This window comes from Scardinius erythrophthalmus (assembly GCF_964197995.2).
Source record: "Scardinius erythrophthalmus genome assembly, chromosome: 3".
Lineage (NCBI taxonomy): Eukaryota > Metazoa > Chordata > Actinopteri > Cypriniformes > Leuciscidae > Scardinius > Scardinius erythrophthalmus.
The window spans coordinates 37,376,212-37,397,285 of record NC_138223.1 but is presented as its reverse complement, the minus strand read 5'-3'; the positions used below and the strand labels follow the sequence as shown (position 1 = coordinate 37,397,285).

The 21,074-nt window shown below is 37.0% G+C and overlaps 1 protein-coding gene across 4 annotated transcripts; it reads left to right on the top strand.

The window, feature by feature from the left end:
- The first annotated feature begins 415 nt into the window (after positions 1-415).
- On the top strand, positions 416-19,108 carry septin3 (septin 3). 4 transcript variants are annotated; one of them, XM_081362496.1, is made up of 11 exons: positions 416-832; positions 2,252-3,858; positions 8,422-8,661; positions 8,752-8,880; positions 11,770-11,851; positions 12,410-12,547; positions 15,056-15,173; positions 15,259-15,351; positions 15,479-15,575; positions 17,021-17,077; positions 17,830-19,108. In XM_081362496.1, exons 1-10 carry the CDS (start codon positions 420-422, stop codon positions 17,074-17,076), a joined length of 2,973 nt encoding a protein of 990 aa, XP_081218622.1. In that variant the 5' UTR covers positions 416-419; the 3' UTR covers position 17,077; positions 17,830-19,108. The 4 variants fall into 4 exon arrangements, with proteins under 4 accessions (XP_081218622.1, XP_081218621.1, XP_081218623.1 ...); XM_081362495.1 differs by having other exon boundaries at positions 417-832; positions 17,021-17,072; XM_081362497.1 differs by lacking the exons at positions 416-832; positions 2,252-3,858 and adding an exon at positions 6,002-6,150 and having other exon boundaries at positions 17,021-17,072.
- Positions 19,109-21,074: the final 1,966 nt, after the last annotated feature.

Genomic DNA, 21,074 nt, shown 5'->3' with positions numbered 1-21,074 from the left:
TTGATTTTGGAGCAAATTCTGCCATTTAGCGAGTATCATGTGAAGAGAGTGGGTGAATGACACAGTGGAGCTTCAGATGAGAAGAATGGAGGGAATGTAAGTCTAGTACCCACCATTTCCTGACGCACTCTTCCCCCTTCATACTCTCGCTTCTCTCGTCCAGCAAACAGACCTCAGGATCACAGGTCGGTAATATTGCATATCACTTTTAGAATGTGATGTACTCACTATATGCCATATGCAACAGTTTTCTGTATATTCAATGGAAAAACAGACTTTGGAATCATTTTTTTTAGAGTCCTATTTTCTAGTCATGATTCTTTTTAGTTACAGTTACATATAATTGAACAACTTACTACATATTTTGTGTTACATACTCAAACTTTTTCTTGAAATTGTATAGGCTGTGTCTTACTGCAATGAACCCATGTGAGCAAGACCCGACTGGAAACACATTACCTACAGGATCTTCCTTCAACACATCCTCTCTGTCCTCAGCAAGACTCTCTCCAAGTCTTGGCCCTATTTCTCCTTCCCCTTCCAGTCTCTCTATATGTTCAGTTACCTCCACCTCCTCTCCCTCCCGTCTCTCACCTTTATCCACTCCTCCTTCTCGTCTCAGTCCATCGTCTCACTTTATTTCATCTTACTCTCCTGTTCGTCTGTCTCCTTGTCCCACATGTGACCCATCTACTTCACCCACTAGAGTGTCCCCCTGTCCTGTGCCTCTTTCTCCCTCTGTCGTCTTAAAAAAGCCCATCCACATTTCCTCCTTCAGTCAGACAGGACAAAGCTTGGAACAAGAGAACCGGATTGACAGTTCTCCAACCAGGTATGTTTATCTCAATACAAATGTTTTTGATGCTAAGGACCCCCAAATTTGCAGTTCCTCTCCGTATTAACCCCTTCCTAAAATATTAAAGTCCCCCTGTGGTGAAAATCAACTTTTTAATGTTGTTTATATGTCTATGTGGTGTTTTAAAAATGCTTTAAGACAAACCATGTTTAAATTCATGTCAGCACCATTGCTGAGTATTTTCTCCTTAAAACTGCAGTGAACCAAAGCATCAAAAACACGGTTTGAAATCGTTGTTGTTTCTGACGTCACAAACTATCACGTCAACATGTGATCGTCAACGAGTGGATCTCTGAGCTTGTGAGTGAGCGGGGGCGGAGCTAATTTGCATATTCATAGAACCGCGTATTCTAAACGAGGCAAGGGATCGCTATTTTAAAGCATAAGGTATTTTTTTAAGGGATAAAAGTATTGACTTCAGGGGGACTTTAAGACTCACTGTGAAAAACAATGTGATACTAAAGCATTTCTCTTTGCCAAATTAAATATTTGGCTATTGTTATTGTATACAAAGTAATTAAAAATTATGATCTAGAAAATATTTAATTTGTATTAAGTGCATTTTCTCCCATCTTTTTCAGTTAAATTAAAATGTATTTGAATAGCATTTTATTGTTACTGTACCACAGCAAATTCTTAAAATATTATCTGGAAAATATTTACTTAGTATTAATTTGGGTGTTTTATTTTTCTCCCCACTATGTTTGATAGCCTATATATATATAAACCTAATGAGAAATATTTTCAGTTAAATTAATATTTATTTGCATAGCATTACAATATCACTAAACACTAAATATCATTACAAAGCAGTTTTAGAGTTAACTTTTACAAAAATACATTACCAATAAAATACATTATACTAATAAAAAATTATCTCACATTTTTCTATGGATCCCCTAGAACCCTCTTGCAACACCATTGGGGGTCCCTGGAGTCTGGACCCCAGTGTGAGAACCCCTGTCTCAACATACTACATTATCATGTATCAAAGTCCTGCACACCGAGTCCGAAATTCTCGTCCAAAATCTTTGCACATTACAAAATAAATATAACCTCACGTTATGTCAATCATGTTTGCACACTGTCTCCGAAACTTTTGCCTGTCATAAAATTTTTGGGATCGGGTTCGAATTTCTGCTTTTTTCGCATCCGTAGCAAGCATTTTGAGAGGTGTTTTGACAATTCAGAGCCACCAAATGACGAAAACGAAAAAACGCATCCGATAATTTCGGACTCAGAGTGCATGACCTTAATTTCCAAACATTACATATTTGCTAATGTCTTTAATTTTACGGTATTTTACCCTGTTGAAAAGTTTGGTAAAAGGTTACTTCATTTTGTTGATCAAACCTAATACTACTCATCCATCTTCTATTGTTCTTTGTTCTAAAGCATCATCATCAATACAGTGGATACATCCCTGAATTCATCACAATTGAAGTCAGTCAAGACCATTTCTCAAACAGAGACTACAATTAGAGAGCTACCAACAGACAAAGACAAACCATTACATTCTGCTGATATACATGGTAAAACATGGCCAGTAGACAGCAAAATATCTCAATTTTCACCCATTTCATCCACTGAGAGAAGCGTCAGATCAATCCCCATAACCAACACGAGGGGTCAAAAAAAGCAAACTGGCCTACAACAAGATTCACTCAGACCTCAACGGCAGGATAAACTAAAACAAACTTCGAACGTCTGCTTCAGGGAAGTTACCAAGCCTCCAACGTTTGTAAGCATGAGCCCTAAAAACCTCAGACATGTTGAAAAAATGGAAAGCAGACCACAAAATTTAGCAGGCTATCAAAAGAAGAGGCAATCTCAGGACCCTACTTTAGTTCGAATCCGGCTTGGATTGATTAAAACAGGGAGGATTATAAACTCTACTGCCCACGTGTCTAATCCGGAGAAGATAAAGGGAAGCAGTGAAGAGAACAACCCAAAAATTCAGAGCGATGGACATCCTGTCATTTCAGAAAAGTTACAACAGCCCATTCATTCAAAGATAATTTCAGGGGCAGCAACGCAGATAACAAGACCTACCACGATGTGTCAGAAACCTCAAAACCACCCACAACTCTACAAAAAATCAACACCTATAAAACCAGCCTCATCACCTAAAGCTACCACAAGCCAAAAGGATATTTTTCAAGAACTGAAAAATGGAAGTTCTCCAAAGGAATACAGTGAACTGGTTTCATCAAGCTCATCGACAAGGCAAAACCGAGCTTCAGAGGACTGTAACACCACCAATGAGGGTTCTAATGGAAGTAATATGATGATTAACTCCTCCCAACACAATCAAACCAATGTAAATGACAACCAAGAGTCTATACCAAAGATCAGGCCTCAGTCCGCAGCTTCCGAGACAGACACTTCCGTCATCACATCCCATAACAATAATGCATCAGATCAGTGTGGCCGAATGAGCAGCTTCCAGTTCCCTTTGAAGAGTCCCAGATCATTCACCGAATGCGGTCAGCTGAGCAGAATCTGTAGACCTATGATCAAAAGAACACCTCACAGTAGACCAACATACTTCAAAACTCCTCAGGCATGGAGAAGATCTTCCTCAAACCAAACAGCGAACACAGGGAGGGATGTCAGAAATGCATCCCAAAATAGACGCAACCTTTCAGATTCAGAATCTTCTAAATCCTCTTCAAGCGAAGCGACCTTGCATGAAGATTACAGATTCGGAAGAAAATACAGGGGTATAAGGTTATACAAAAAGTGTGATACTAGTTGTCCAACTAAATTTGATGGCAAGAAACGTGATGCAGCTGGTTGCTTGCCGTGGTGTCCATTCACTCTAGACCAACGACAAGAGGCCAAACACACACTTCATATAGCAGATTGTGACAGATTTAGAGAAATAAACCACCCGTGGTTAAGAGAGCAAGAAGACCCCCCACCATTACAGCCATCTGTAGTCGCAGACATGAGGAGTGGAGCTGATGTACGGTCCTGTCCTGAAGAATGCGTGTCTACAGGTAAGTGCAAAGACAAATTGCTGGAATTACATTAGTAGGATTGAATGTAAGGACACAAATATATACATAGCAGCCTCATATAAATTTTGTATATAAACAATCTAAGCATGTAGAATATCATGTGTCAGGTAGGAAGACTTAAACTAGTCATTAATTGAGCATGTTTGGGTGAGAATCACAGTGAGTACTTCTCATACCTATAGGGGAAGGGGTTTGAAACTCCCTAAGCCTAAATATTTTACTTAGGTGCACAATATAATACTTCATATTGATATCTCAAATTATGTGGCTAAGGAAAACAACCAACCATCCAGAACTGCATCAAAAAATCACTTATAGAACACCTTAGAAATTGCATAGCAAGTGTTAAAAATCACTCAGAACACTTTAGCAACAGCAGCAATGTGCTAAAAATCACTGAGAATACCTTGGCAAACACATAGCAACATGCTAAAACTCACTCAGAGCACTGAATAGCACTGACCTGGCAATATGAACAAGCACCACTTGCATATTTGTCAGAAAAACATTAATCTAATCTGATACTGGCCTGCAACTATTTATGAACACTCTAATTGTAATTAAAACTGAAAGTGGGACAGTGATGACAACCAGCGTGTGTGACTAGGGCGTAAAATTAACACTCGCCAAGCTCCAAATGCGAGTAAAATCTGTGTTGGCTGGTAGCAGTTTTATGAAACAATGCAAAATTGTGAGAACGTGAACAAACGTGAACGATGCTCGAGACAGTTGACGGGGCAGTGTTGAAAGTTTAAGCCTTGTCAATTTAAAAATTCAAGCTTAAGAAGATGCGAAAGGGTACTCAATTCATTACTCGCATGCTATGTGGTAAGTTTTCTGTGCGAAAACATTCGAAGTGTGCTCACAGAAATCTGCATCTCACATCAGACAGTGCGCGAAATTGAGCTCTCTTTCACATCTTCTTGTGCTTGAACAGACATATATTTAATGTCACAATGCCTGTCTTGGCAAGTATCCTTGTGTCTTAACTGAATGTAAATAGTTCATAAAAAAAAAAACCCACATGTGTAACAGTATATTGGATCAATGCATTAGCTTAATGTGACAGCAGCCTAGTATTCCTGCTGCTGTCTGTGTTTTTATGTTAATAAAACAACAAAATACAGAACAATCACTGCTCTTGACTAAATAACTTTTGTAACTTTAATAAGGATTAAAGGAGAACTCCGGTCAATTTTAACATTGAGCTCATTTTATTGTACATTTGGAGTGCTGTCAATACAGAGAACAACGACAAAAATCGGTGTTGCCTACACCATGTTATCCTCTTTTTAAAATTTGCACCCTGTTGACTTCAATGGGGCAAGTTTTAAACCTGCTTTTAGCCTCTTAACATCCTTGATGTGTCATTACAAGTGCACAGCCAATGTGAGTGATTCCTTCAGAGTGATCACAGGTGAATCTGACTGCAGTAGATGTGAAAGATATTAATAAAAATGATGTTATTTCAGCCAGCGCACATACCTGTATTTTCTTCCTGTTTTCGGTCGAAGTCCATAGTAATCGATTGTCGAGTTCACACGCGTGATCATAGGTAACTAAACCTATGCCTGTGAACTCGACAATTGATTACTATGGACTTCGACCGAAAACAGGATGTAAATACAGGTATGTGCGCTGGCTGAAATAACATCATTTTTAATAATATCTTTCACATCTACTGCAGTCAGATTCACCCGTGATCACTCTGAAGGAATCACTCACATTAGCTGTGCACTTGTAATGACACATCAAGGATGTTAAGAGGCTAAAAGCAGGTTTAAAACTTGCCCCATTGAAGTCAACAGGGTGCAAATTTTAAAAAGAGGATAACACGGTGTAGGCAACACCGATTTTTGTCGTTGTTCTCTGTATTGACAGCACTCAAAATTTACCAAAAAATTAGCTCAATGTTAAAATTGACCGGAGTTCTCCTTTAATCTATGTTTCATGCCTGGTAAAAAAATATTTATGACCGGTAAATTTTCTTAAGGTACCATTGGCAGGTGTGGCAAAAAGTTCGTTTTAGGCCCTGTGTGTGACTGCTCTTTGGGATCATGTGATTAGACTGTGATGTCACTGTCCAAAGGGTAAATGCTCCAGGGACTCTGCCTTATCATCAAGCACAGGCCTGTCTAAACACATTGAGATAACCCTGTTTTGAGGTAAAAGCCACACTGACGCTCAACTGCACTTCAGTGGCCACTGCATACGCCACAAACACTCCACATGTGAACAGAGCGCATGATACAGGCAGGCACGCCGTAAAATGTGAGTATAGGCCTATAGTTTTTAAGACATGAGAAGTGCGAATCAAAATTAAAGTTTTGTTTTGTACCGTTATGTGGTATTGTGAGTTGAGGTTAAAATGAAAGATTTTATTTGCATAAAATTATGTATTTCTGAATATTTAATAAGTATTTAATATAAAATGGAGTAGAGAGTTGGAAAATAAGAGGACTTGATGACGTCAGCAGAACGGGATAGTTATTAGTTGATTATTAGGCTTTTGTTTGTTTATGAATTATTTTGCTCCATAAACTCCATAATCATATATTTTGGAACCGGGAAAAAACACGTTTTCCTTAAAGAGTTCCGTACGTACTCTACATTCTGCCGCGTTGTTTTACACTAGTCATCGATCTTGTAATTAATCACAATCACAGTAAAAGCATAATTATTCTGCTTAGTAAAGTACAAAACAAGCCAAAACAAAAACAGACAAACGGCTAAGAGTTAAATATCAGAGTAGCCTACCGCACAAATATCACAGGCTATCACCCAACGACCCGAATCCCTAATTTCAGGTCGACCCGCGCACTGAGCATGCGCGCTGCATCCCCCAGTCTCCCGTTAGTTTCCTTGGTAACGAATAAAAAAAAGGGTGGAGGAAGGAATGAGGTGCATCGAGCTGCGAATAGAAAGGCGAGAGGCAGAGTGAAAGAAAGAGGAAGAGAGGTGAACCTGAACACATGATCATTCCCTAACGCCTGTACAACTGCTGCCTTAGCCTACTTATAGCCTACTTTAATAGACTGTAAAACAGCGGAGAAAGGCAGAAAAGGGACGAGAATAAAATACATCCTGCGATCGCTACAAAAACGGATTGGTAAGTGGGAAGAGTGTTTCCCTTTAATTACTCGTTAGCACTCGAATCCTTTTTAGGTAAATACACGAACAATTCGGGATATTATGTGTGCATGAACCCATGAACATGCTGATGTTTGGCTTCCCCGTAATTTATAAACAGCTAACGTTTAAAACGCGAGTAATATTAATATCATTATCCATGAAAGACGCACATCATGCAGAGTCGCTTGAAGGAAATCTCTTGTTGTGTTTATAGAGCGTCTTAGTGCGTGGGAAAGGTCGAGCCGTGGGTGTTTAATCCGATAAAGAGATTTGTTGAGTGCTTCTGTAATAATTCATTATTTGTTGCTTATTTCTGTGGCATATGGTGTTAATATAGGCCGACAACTCAGTGGAGCATTTAAAGTGGACTAGGCTGGGAAATAGGAGCACTAAAAAATAACACACACAGGTGTTTGTCTTTCTGAGCCAAATTATGTACTGTTGTCTAATTTTTGTTGTTTTTCCCCCATTAATCCTGTTGTTTCTGAGTAACTACATATTGTTCATGCAAAACATGTAGGGAAGAGTGGGGTAAGCTGTGCCACTTTTTATGTTAGGCCAGGGAATAAGAAATATGACTTAAAACTAATATTTCAAGATTTCTGCTGTACAGTGTAATTTGAAAATAGCATAACATTGGGCCATAGTCAGATATACAGCTTCTGAATATGATTATATTGTATTAATATAGATATTAATGTGAACCACACTATAATACGTCTTATTTTTTGAATATTTGAATGTAGTTATACCACTTACATTTAAAATAATACTATCATAACTAATAGCCTATAACTAATATTCATATAAACACAATTATTTTAAGTTGTATTTTGCTGCATATTTTTTACATTTAAAAATGTAGTATTCAGAATATTTTATATACCGCTTACATTTCAAATACAATTATTTGAATTAATTTCAAATAAATAATTCCAATTACAATATTAATATAAACAAAACTATTTTAGGTCATATTTTGCTTAATTGCATTTAAAGGTTCTACTATTCAGGATATTTGAAGGTAGTTTGGCTATATATTTTGTGGTAGGATTTGTAATAGTAAATTTGGATGCAAAGCTTAATGTCTCATTTACATCTTAATAATTTGATTAATCTTTAGCCAAATAGTTTGCATTGTTGAATAAATTGGCAATTCACCAACATGATGTTTTTTTTTTGTGGATATACATGATTTGACACAAAATTAATTGTACTTGCTATATAAAAATGTACTTTCACATGCAAAAAAGAAGAAAAAAAGTGTTTTTAGCATTAAAAATGCTTATAAATTTTCTCATGTGCAGCGCTGATCACATGACAAGACTATGCACAGTTTGCTAGGGTTAAGGGCGGGTGTAATAACACCTAGCCTGATTAAATGTATTGAATGTTCATTCTTTCACACAGACATGTCAGAAATTGTGCCCCCTGAAGTGAGACCTAAACCTGTCGTCCCAGCTAAGCCCTCTCATGTGGCACCACCTTCTGGCGCTCCCTTTTTGCCTTCACCCCAAGGAACAGGGGGTGAAGGTCAAGGGTCAGGTCGAGGATCTGCATTGCTTGGATACATCGGCATAGACACCATCATCGAGCAGATGCGGAAGAAGACCATGAAGACAGGCTTTGACTTCAACATTATGGTGGTTGGTGGGTGGGAGAGTGATTAAGTTTCTGTTTTTATAGTTTTTCCAGATTGAATGTTGTTTCTTACCATTCCTCCTCGCTTTCTCTTTCCAGGTCAGAGTGGTCTTGGGAAGTCCACTTTAGTGAATACTCTCTTTAAGTCACAGGTGAGCAGGAGGAGCGCAAGCTGGAGTCGTGATGACAAGATTCCAAAGACTGTTGAGATTAAATCGGTCTCGCATGGTAAGAGAATATTGATCATGACTAATGTATCAGTGTCTCAGTCAGTCAACTTTTAGCAAAGACTTTAGAAATACAAAGACAGTGCACTCATATTACAATGAATGGGAGAAAGTGTGAAAGTGCATCATGCAATATGGTGAAATAAATCCCTCCTTCTAAATAAAAGAGCCAATCACCAATTGGTAAAATCATTGCGCCACTGCAGCTGCCTTTAGAAGCTCAGTTTGCTCTAGAAACAGTCAGTGTCCTGAGACGTGCGCTTATGACTGCACATGTGCAATGGCAGGTCCAGCCTGGAAAATGCTTTTTTTTTGTCATGATTTGAGCATTTAGAAACAAAATGTATGTGACGGTTGTCTCAGATTTCATTGATGATTTAAAAGAGGAAATTTAATCATATGCTTGGTGAACAGCTATGGAGAATTTGATGTTTCCCCATTCAGAGAGATAGGAGCTGTGTTTACATGACTGAAATAGCTGCACGAGAGGCGTTTCAAAGATGGCCGCCGAGTTAAATGAGTTGTCTTGGGGGGCCTTTGGCTTTTAGCCACTCTAGTGCTAAAAGACCTTTCACCGGATAGAAATAGACATCATGGGCTAATTAAGAAAGACTCAGTTAGTGTCTGCTAATGTAATCAATACACCAGGAACTGGAGCACAGTGGTGACCTATATGGTGCTTGTGAGTAAGATGTGTGTAGACTGGCATGTGTTGTAAGTCAGGGTAAGTCAGAAGGCCAGCTGATGGTGAATCCGCTTAGGTAGGTGAACAGCTGGCAAACTAAATGATACCATATGCATCCAAATGGTGTTCAGAAAAAGGCACTAACAGGTTAGGTATTTCATATATTTCATGTTTTAACCTTGTGTCGACCCCTGTGGGATATTGTTCTGTAGGTTGTGTTAAATGGAAGTCATTAGATATCAGGTGCAAATATTTTAAATCACCATTACATTGTGTCTGGATAAACATGTCTGAACTAAAAGTATAGTTCTAGATCCAGTCACTGTTCTCCACCGGAGCTGCTCACGTCAGTTTTGTGTTGTACGTGCGACCCAAATGCTCCGCTCTCCACCCAGATGTAAAAGCTGCTATCAGTTAATGAAGATTTGACATATGAACTCGAAAGAGATTTGACTCTTGTCGTATCAAGTGATATGACCTTTCAGTTTTATGGACGTCGCCATCTTTCAAATTACTTTGGTCACTGTCGCTTTGGTTACTGGTAAGAAAATACGTGCTTGACTAATGTTGCACGTTCATACAGACAGTATTTAAGACGCTACTGTAAGTTGCTGTGTGAACGGGACATTTCGAGACTCACACCTGTAAGTAAATGCGGTTGTCAACCCCAAAAACTGACGGTGTAAACGTAGCCTAAGTTTTGGTTACCTGGACTTTCAATGGAGGGAGAGAAACCTCTCAGAGAGAAACCTCTCACATCCTCTCAGATATTTGTGTTTCGAAGATTAACCAAAGTCTTATAGGATTGGAATGACGTGAGAGTGAGTAAATGATGACAGAATTAATTTTTTTGGGTGAACTATCCTTTTTTGTTTTTTTTGTCCATATAATGCACAACATTGGACCCCATTGACTTTCATTGTATGGACAAAATAATGGAGGTTATCTTGTGACATTGAACCACTGTATGTATGTCAGGGTTCTGTCACTTCTGTCTAGTCTATTTCTTGGTTTTGTGACAGAGCCCTGACACTCGTGTTTTGTCTTGTCTGTGCCTTGTGTTTATCACTGGCTGCATGCTTTCATGTTGTCATGTTTTGTGTGAACACGTGGTTTATGAGTGTTCTCATTAGCTGCGTGTTAATGTCTTGTTTTGTTGGAGCACGTGGCTGGTGATTGTGTTTGCTGGATGAATGTTTCCTGTCGATTGTCTAACCCTGCCCATCTTGTTACCTGATTATTGGTTCATTTGCCCCACCTGTCCTCCCTCGTTACCTGCCTTGTTTGTTCCCTATTTATTCTCCCTGTGTTTTCAGTCCTTTGCTGGATTGTTGTTTAATGTTACCGCTTGAGTCGAGAGTCGAGAGTCGAGAGTCGAGAGTCGAGAGTCGAGAGTCGAGAGTCGAGAGTCCTCATGAAGCACTGAGGCTTTCCCTTGAATGTTTCGGGAAAAGATTTGAAGCATCAAGAGTGCCGAAAACAGCACCATCTTGTGGCAGGTCAAATTTATAGCAGCCATGTTTATGAACAGCAGCGCCATTGTTTTATCCATTAAGCACAAATAAAAGCCTGACAACGCTAAATGTTCAGTTTTCTGATAATATAATTAACATATTAAAGTGTGGCAATAAAATAAATGTAACAATTATATTAATATTGTACAGAATTAAAAATTCCAACAGAGTTGCTTGATGCAAGTAAATGTTGGTCTAATTATTTTATGGTTTCTATGCTGTTTATGTGTCAGAATATATGATCATGTAACATAGGCTGTAGGCTTATATATATATATATATATATATATATATATATATATATATATATATATATATATATATATATATATATAATTACAAAAAAAGTATTTTTAGTAAATGGACTTAAACTTCCAAAGACCTGTAGAGTAGTTGTCTGGGTTCAAACATTCCGACATGCAAAGGGAAGCATTCACGTGACTGGACAGAAAGTGAGGCTTCGTTTTTCGTTAATCACGTGTTTCTCTGAAAACAATATGCGCTCGGGCACGGAGCTGCATGAGAAATTGCGCTGCATACTCCTCGATACGCGCTTTGAAGCTTCAGTGTCAAATGTAACATCACTACTGTATCCTGTCTGATCCCATATTATACTCTGGTATTTAAACTGAAACAATCACTTTAATCTAACATGCTGCATTTGTAGCTCTGATAAATGTTGATTTTGCAGTGATTGAGGAAGGAGGGGTGAAGATGAAGTTAACAGTCGTTGATACACCAGGCTTTGGGGACCAAATCAACAATGATAATTGGTGAGTACTGTGTGATTTCTGTTAAATCCAGAGGACTCATAACTATTTTCAATCAATTTAGTTTTCGCAAATGATCCAAAATGCCATCACTGCAGTGGAGAAACTGAGGACACGCATTCGTGTCAGCCGCTACTAACTGGCATCAAAAACATGTTCAAAGTGTGAGGGTCAGTGTTTCGACTTCCAGATTTGCACTTAATTTCCAGAGACAAGAATCAGATTGTTGGTAGAAATGCCAAATGTGAGTCTGGTTTGGCAGCTCGCCCCCAGTAATCACATCCAAGGGTCTCAGTAAAGCAACACAGTATTTTTCTGTCATTCAAATGCCTCAGACAAAACGCTGTTGCGTTGGGGGTTGAATCTTCTGCTGCTGACTGTCATGACAATGAAAAACATTTCATTCATGAATAAACAAAGCATACCTAAAACTTTAACACTGTTGTTTTAGGGCCTTTCACAAAGAAAGTCAATTTTTCCTTGTGCTTCCATTTTGTTTCCAAGTACTCTAACACAACTCTCCACATGCCACGCTGTTGATTTGTTCCTTTTTGTTCTTAGCTGGGAGCCCATATCCAAATACATCAATGAACAATATGAGAAGTTTTTAAAGGAAGAAGTCAACATTGCTCGCAAGAAACGCATCCCTGATACCCGAGTGCACTGCTGCTTGTACTTCATATCCCCAACTGGACACTCGTGAGTTTACATATTTTACATTAGCTCACATAGCTACCATGTAAAACAGCTCACATAGTGTGTACACTTAAGCATACTTTTTAAAAAGATACCTTATTACAGAAATAATATACTTTAAAAGAATACTTAAGCTCAAACTCAATGTAATGTTTTTAGACACTTAATTGCATGTTATTTGCAATTAAATGAAACTACATTATAGTTTACATTCATATCAAATGCAATTAGTTGAATTTAAGAGTACTTTTTTGACCCACTTAAGTACATATTTAATTTCGTAATTAGTTTTATTGGTTTTTAAATATGGTTAAAGCGTTTTGCCGAATGTACTGACAAGCATTAATCATAAACTAAAATATAATGTAATGTCAGTTCTATTGAAACTTGTATGTCATGTATTTATTTTAATTGCACGTTTGTAATGAAGGCCTGATGTCACAGACCAGGCTTAGATTAACCCTCAGACGGTCTTCGTTTCGGAGTCACATCCTGGGCCTTCCCGGTCAGAAGTGACCGGAGGCCTAAAAATGAAACTTCCTCCATCCCAGTAAAACCAATGCAATTTATTTTTGTTCTATAATATTTATTCTTTTTAATTTTGTATTTTGAGATCATTTTATTGAATTTATTAATATTTATGCAATATTTATGGTCTATTTTTGTCATTGAAATTAATAAAAAATGTTATATAAATATATGTATTTTTTTATTTTTTATTTATGCAGTATTTTAGTTTAATATAGAGTCTAGGGCCTAGGCCTTCAAAAAAAAATGTTTGAAGCAGATTAGCACCATCTGGTGAGAGTATGGAGAGAAAGCGTAGAAGCATGGTGTAACCACTAGATGGCATCTATACAGTTCTCTATGGAGAGGCATGTGAATTCCCCAGCTGTTTATGGACACATTTACTTTTTTTTTTTTTTTTACAGAATTTGTAACAAAAAATGCAATTCATTCAATTATAACACTTTTTGTAAAATAATATTAATTTTAATTTATTTTTTTATTTATTTTGTTTTTATTTTTCAATTTCCCATTCATTTTCTATGGGGGTCATTTTTGACCGAAGACCACAAGTGTGACTATTTTTTTTACGACCACTTAGCATGCTCGAATCATGACCTCAATTTTTTTGTGTGTGCACATACCTAATGCCATACAAGTCACCAAGTTTCGTAACATTCCAATGAAGCTGTGATTTTTAAAAATTCAAAACAGATTTTTTGTAATCAAAATTTATTGGTGTTTATGTGTATAAAAGTGTGTGTGTATGTTTTTGTGTGTGGGTGGGTGTGTCTTTTTTGTACTCTTGATGTTGTAGAGTGTCACCCCTTTACAGCGGTGTACTTTTTTTTAGGATTGAGGCCGATTTGTAGATTGTACACACAAAAATTCGGAGAAATTTTTTTTTTGTCAATTTCCCATTCATTTCCTATGGGTCGGTCATTTTTGACCGAAGACCAAAATCGTCACTATTTTTATTACGACCACTTAGCATGCTCGGATCATGACCTCAATTTTTTTTTTGTATTCACATACCTAATGCCATAAAAGTCACCAAGTTTCATAACATTCCGATGAAGCTGTGATTTTTAGAAATTCAAAACAGAAAATGTTTCGGTCAGAAATGACCGAGGACCGTCTGAGGGTTAAGCCAAGATTAGGCTTTAGTTCAATTAGGACCTTTAAGTAGCTTTTATAAACATACCTTAGAAAAAAACTGCACATGTCAGTGCAAGTTGCTTTCAGTTAAAACAGTTCAAACATCCATTTTAGTCTGGGACTAGGCTTAAGTTTTGTCTGTGAAACCGGGGGTTAAAATATTAACTTTAAATGCAATATCGAATATAATCTAGTACATTGTGCTTTATAGTATGTCAGTCAACATATCAAAGTAGTTTGCTTTAAAGCATTTAAAATGTCATTTTATTTTGACATTATTTCATAGTGCAATTTTTTGTACATAAGTGTTAAGAAATATAGCCATGAATGTGTACTCTCTTTAAGTACACTTAAATGGCCTTTATTTAATTCATCTGCAAGTACAGTTTTACAAATATGTTTTAAGATTTGAAGTACATTACAAGTGCTCATTCACTACAATTAAGTGCACGTCTTTTTCATAAGATAAGCACATCCTGAATCAGCTCACGTATTGCTGACATAGTTCAAACTGTAATTGACTAAACTGGTCTCTAGAAGACGGCAATAAGACATCTGGATTTCTGTGTGCTTCTTCAGAGTATTCACATCTCTCAGAATTCTTTTTATAATTTGTCAATAATTGAAAAATGCTTGCCGTTGCAGGTTTGGTAATTAAAACAAGCCGCTGTGTTGATTTTAAGACCACACGCATGAGTGCTCCTCATTCAGCCAGTAAGGTTCTGAATGCTTGACTGAGCAACAGTAGTCAAACCATAAACCTTAGGCAGACCAGTGTCCCGGTTATAAAATCAGATTATATCAGTCTATTAATCATATATCTTCCCCCTTATTTTCCCTTCTCAGGCTTCGCCAGTTGGATATTGAGTTCATGAAACATCTGAGTCGTGTGGTCAACATCATTCCTGTCATTGCCAAATCGGACACACTCACTCTTGAAGAGAAAATTGAGTTTAAACAAAAGGTGAGAACGAAAGACGGATTCACAGGGTGATTCATTATCAAGTCAGTTACACCGATTAACTAGAGTTCACCATAATCCCTTGCAGGTGAGGAAGGAGCTGGAAGTGTGTGGGATCGAGTGTTATCCGCAGAAAGAGTTTGATGAAGACATGGATAAGAGTGATAATGATAAGATCAGGGTAAGATCTCACATGCTGTTCTTTTTCTTTACTTATTTTTTATCTCTTCTTTCATCTTTGGACGCTCTCATCTGTTGGTCAGTTTGTTTTCACATTATGTTTGTCCCATTAAATCTGTGCATTACAGGAGATGATGCCCTTTGCCGTGGTAGGAAGTGATAAAGAGTACCAGGTCAATGGGAAACGAGTTTTAGGGAGGAAGACAGCCTGGGGAGTGGTGGAGGGTGAGTGGGCAGAAGTGTTTGCGGTGTTATTTTTCTTTTTAACGCAGATCTCTAAGATAAAAAATGGTCTATTAGTGTCACTATGCCAAGAATATTTATTTCTGTTCGATTAGATCTGGGATCGGCAACCTTTTTGTAATGAAGTGCCATTTTTAAATTTCCTAGTTGTGCCATACACCCCTGCCCCCCTCATATAAATACACATAACCCTATTTTAAAAGTTTGCAATGGCTTAATTGAACGATTTACACGTTTTACAGTTGAAACGTGATGATCAAATCAATTAAAAACGTTCTTATTTGATTAGTAAAATAGAAATAGTGCAGAACCTTAAAGTCCCCCGTAGTCAATAATTTTATCCCTTAAAACTCATCTTTAATCACCAAAATGACACATTTAAACGTGCTTTCCTTGAAAAAAAATACTTCATGCCTTAAAATAGCTTGAATGTAACTCTACACTCTTGCCTCATTTAGTATATGCGGTTCTATGAATATGCAAATGAGCCCCGCCTCCACTCACTCACACCAGCTCAGAGATCCACTCATTGATGATCACATGTTGTCGTGATTGGTTATAAGGTAGTGTGTGACATCAGAAACACCAGAGATTTCAAACCGCGTTTTTGAGTCTGTCTTTGGTTCACTGCAGTTTTAAGGAGAAAATACTCAGCAATGGTGTTGACTTTTGAATTTGCACATGGTTTGCCTTAAAGCATATTACAAACACCACATAGACATATAAACAACATAAAAAGCTCCCACCACAAGGGGGCTTTAAATATTTCTGAAGGAATTTTCCATAAAATTTGTTTTAAATTTGCCAAAATCCTACAAGTTTGTTTGTATTCGGGTTTAAAATTAGACTTTGAATAATAGATTTCCAATGTGACCCTACTGAACCCAACTACGTGTGAACGAAATTTGCACATCACCGCTGTTTTACACATCACCATCACCTACAATATTTGGGTAATTTTCTATATATTTTAGTCCCAGTAGAAAATCAGCTTATGTTTCACTCAAAACATGGACTGAAAATGCTTCCAAGAGGATTATGTTTTAGGGTTTATATACTTGCACAAAATAATACAAATATGTGAACACAAGGCATTTTAATCGCTTTTTTCTACCAGACACATTTTACCATGTCCCTATGTGCTATTTGTCACCTTTTGACATTTTATAATGAATTAAATTTCAAAAAGTTAAACATTCATGTGTTCTTAGTTCTGCTTTCCACTGTTAGTATGTACTTAAGGCATCTTATTTAGGGCAGGACAACATACATTTCCTAATAATCACATTTCAATTAAACTTTTTGAGGTACTGCATAAAAAGAATGAGCTATTTTATAGTACACCTTGTGTATTTGTACTTGTGTACAGTATATTGTTGTGTTGGTGCATGTTTCTGACAAAACATTTTTTTTCCCCGTCCCTGTAGTTGAAAACCCAAACCACTGCGAATTCTCCTTACTTCGTGATTTCATGATTAGGTGATGTATGCAACTTTATTTGTTATAGTGATCTTAATAGTTTATTGTATTTACTACTGTTCAAAAGTTTGGGGTCAGTACATGTTTTTATTTTATTTATTTCTTTAATATATTAATATTCAGCAAGGAAGGATGCATTAAATTGATCAAAAGTGACAGTAAAGACATTAATAATGTTACAGGAGATTTCTATTTCAAATAAATGCAGTTATTCTGAACTTTCTACTCATTAAAAAAATCCTGAAAAAAAAGTTTCACAGTTTCCACAAAAATATTAACATTGTATTCAACATTGATAATAAGAAATGTTTCTTGAGCATCAAATTAGAATGATTTATGAAGGATCATGTGACTAAAGACTGGAGTAATGATGCTGAAAACTCAGCTTTGACATCACAGGAATACATTTTCAATATTTTTTTTAATTAATTTTGATCAAATAAATGCAGCCTTGGTGAGCATAAGAGATGACTTTTATAAAAACTATTAAAAATCATACTGTTCCCCAAATTTTGAACAGTAGTGTATAAACTGTATGTAATTTATTCAGTCAGTCATTTATTGATATATAGGCCTATATATATATATATATATATATATATATATATATATATATATATATATATATATATATATATATATAAATATCAAAGGATTATTGCTCTCTTAATATAAAAAAAAACAAAAAAAACATTATGTTTTCAATCTTTATGAAATATTTCCAAAAACACTCGACACTATGTTTTCATATATTCAGGTCTCACCTCCAGGACCTGAAGGAGGTCACTCATAACATCCAATACGAGACGTACCGTGCCAAGAGGCTCAACGATAACGGAGGTCTGCATCCCATCAACTCCTCTGGCCATGACACACAAGAGAGCAACCTGTGAAGAAGAAGAAAAAAAACGAGCAGTATAGTAAGGATGTGAGAGGAGACATAGATTCATCTTGTAATAATTCAGCTGTGCATGCTCAGAAGATCTCATCGCTGTGGAGGTTTTGTCTTTATGCTCCTTTTAACCCTTTGTGGAACTTGTCGTCATCTCTTGTCGCACAACCTGTGAAAAATTAGAAAAAGTGTTCTCCAGTTGCTCACTATGCTGATATTAGTGAGCGAGATTGCTTGTGATAATCGTGTCTTGTCCTCCGTCCTCTACTGCAACCTCTGTTAGACACATTTGAGCCGTTTAATATAGTTAGAAGGGGGATTGCACTGCCACTGAAGCTTACTCAACGGGCCTTATCTATTTAAACATTTAGCACACTTTTAGAACCTGTGTCAATTGAACACGAGTTAGCTTACTAAATCTTAACATGCAAAGTGTTTTAATAAGTGTCATCTCTTTGGTCCTATAAGGGTACAGCAGTGTTTCTCTACGTACTTTTTTTTATCTTTGCTGTGTATCTCTGCCAAAGCAAGTCTCAGAGGACTCTGAAGTGACCATTGAAGTATATTCCTACAGATGATTCCAAACAAGTGCAACAGTTTAAACGCATGTCTGGATTCACAGTGGCTAGTGCGTTTACACTGCTTTCCAGTGGCCAATTAAACTTCAGGAAGAAACTGAAAGAACACTGATTAAAAATGATCAGTTCCTTTTACAAATCAAGAAGTTTTTCTTCAGCACATTTTGTATGCGTGTCTGTTTGTGTGAGTGAGTAGAAGAGTTGCGTTTAACAAAGCTTTCTCATCATTTCGCCTATGGTAATAGTGATTTCTGTCTCTTATGTGATGTAATTTTCTTTTAAATATCCCATGTGTGCCAATATTTTCAATTGTGTGTAATTACTTTTACATTCCATCTTACAATAACACTCCCACGATCTCTGCACAGATTGATACATATGTTGGAATCTTTACTGATCTTAAATCAGTTCACCATTCATTCATCTTTTTCATATCACATTTAATCAATGCTGGTGTGGAATAATAAACACATTTGAACAATAATTATGAAACATTATTTATATTGTATTTATGTTTTATTTATTACGATACTTATGGTTTAATTTAATAAACATGTTTGCCATGATTACCTTGACTTTTTTTCGCATCGAAAATCAGTAGGCTATACGTTTACCAGTTGTCTTTTTTTCTCTGTTCTTTTTTTAAACACAGTTCAGCAGTTATTTGTTTCCAAACAGAAGCGGGAAGAAGACTGTCATCTCGTCTTTTGCCTGTAGGGGGAACTGTATAACAAAAGACTAAATTTGCGTCAGTATTCACAAAGCCCACTGGGTGGCGAAGTACTGAATCGTAACGACACATATCAGTTCACTCTATTCAGTTCACACAGCATTTTCTTAGTCCATCCGAATTCTTGTTTGTCGTATGACTGGTGCCTGCCTGCCATCGTGTGTCAAACGCTGAAACTAGGTTTTGACTTGATTTTATAAAACATTGTATAAGTGTCATCACAGTGTGTTCAGATGAATCTTGTAAACCTGCCCTCATATTGTCATACTTGAGCGTGTTCTGCCCGCTGTGCTTAAATAACCTCTAGCACTGAGGTAATTGATTTGAAGTGACAGTCAATTTGACAACGTTATTTATCGTGGCTTTTATACGATACGAAAATACCGTCGTGTTTCTCTCTCGAGTGTCGTTTCAGGAGCTTTGTGTGCCTGTTTCAAAAAAAGAGGCGGGGCCAAATTCTCTTCCTGATCTATGATCTGAGAGAAGAAGGCTACTCCTTAAGTATGTGTTGGTTTGGGTAGTGTACACCATGTACTAGTGTAGTGTCCTGTCAGACCACATTTTACCTCCTCTAACTTAATGAATCTAAGTTCTCAATCAAGTGGAGTCCAACTGAAACGGTCCAGCGCTTAAGGGGCTCTTAATTTATTAATGCTAAAATATCACTCATTTAGTTGGAATGTTTCATTAAGATAAATTTGTTTATGCAAATATAGACATAATCCAGTGAATCTTATCTAAAATTCGTTACAAATAAACGTCTCTCTTATCATTGTGAGCCCAACAGCTGGCAGGCGGTACTGCAGATAGTAGACATTTCAAACAGCTACACATGCTGCAAGTAATGACAAAATGGCTGACCTTCACACAAATAAAGCATATACTTGCAGTCATCGAGAACCGTTGAACGGCTCTGCAAGGTGTTTGGGTGTGTGCTTTTAATGTGCATTTTAAAAACGTTTTCTTCTTCTTCTTCTTTTTTTACATTTCTTGTTTATTTAGGTTTGTTAAAAAGAGGTGATCTAAAAAAAAGAAAAATTGAGCCTGCATGCATGGACAGACGACTCCTCCCACGGGTCATCAAGCTCCCATCCCCCTCATGTCCCCCACCCCCTCTGGCATGCGATCCTTCCCTGTTAATAATATTTGAGTGACTGTTCAAGAAAATAAATAGAAGCAAAAACACAAAGAACATAATTCTCATATGATTTTCATGACATTCTGAAGGTTCTTAAACATGCACTAGTAGTGCAGGAAACAGCTAGTGCGATGCATGTTTGAGAACCGAACTGTATTCTGATTCTCTAGCGGTTTTACTGCGGCATTTGTGTAGCATTATTATTAATAGTGCCATAAGTTAAGAATGCAGCGCGAAACGTGACCGGTACTCCAATTCCTGAACGAATGATTCTTTTGAATCGATTCATTCTAGTGAATCAACAAATACATCACAATATACAGCAGCACACAGGGCTGTTGATACTCTTATGAACCGGTTATTTTAGGTGAATATGGGTCAATCGGAGCGGTAACACACTGAAATAATGATTTTCATCCCCGATTCGAAATAAACCCAAAACTGCCGCAGCACTTATACTGACTGGCTGTCCATGACAACTCTTAGTTTTAATGTATATGGCCAGGGTTTGTGTAAGAACAAAACTTGAGCTTGGTTGTTGACAGGCGTTGTAACGGTATGCAACGTCAAAAAAAAAATCCAGTTGTTAAAAATACAAATTTTTGTTTATCGTTTCGTAAATACATTTCTAATACATCTTTTGCTAATATCCTGTCCACACCCT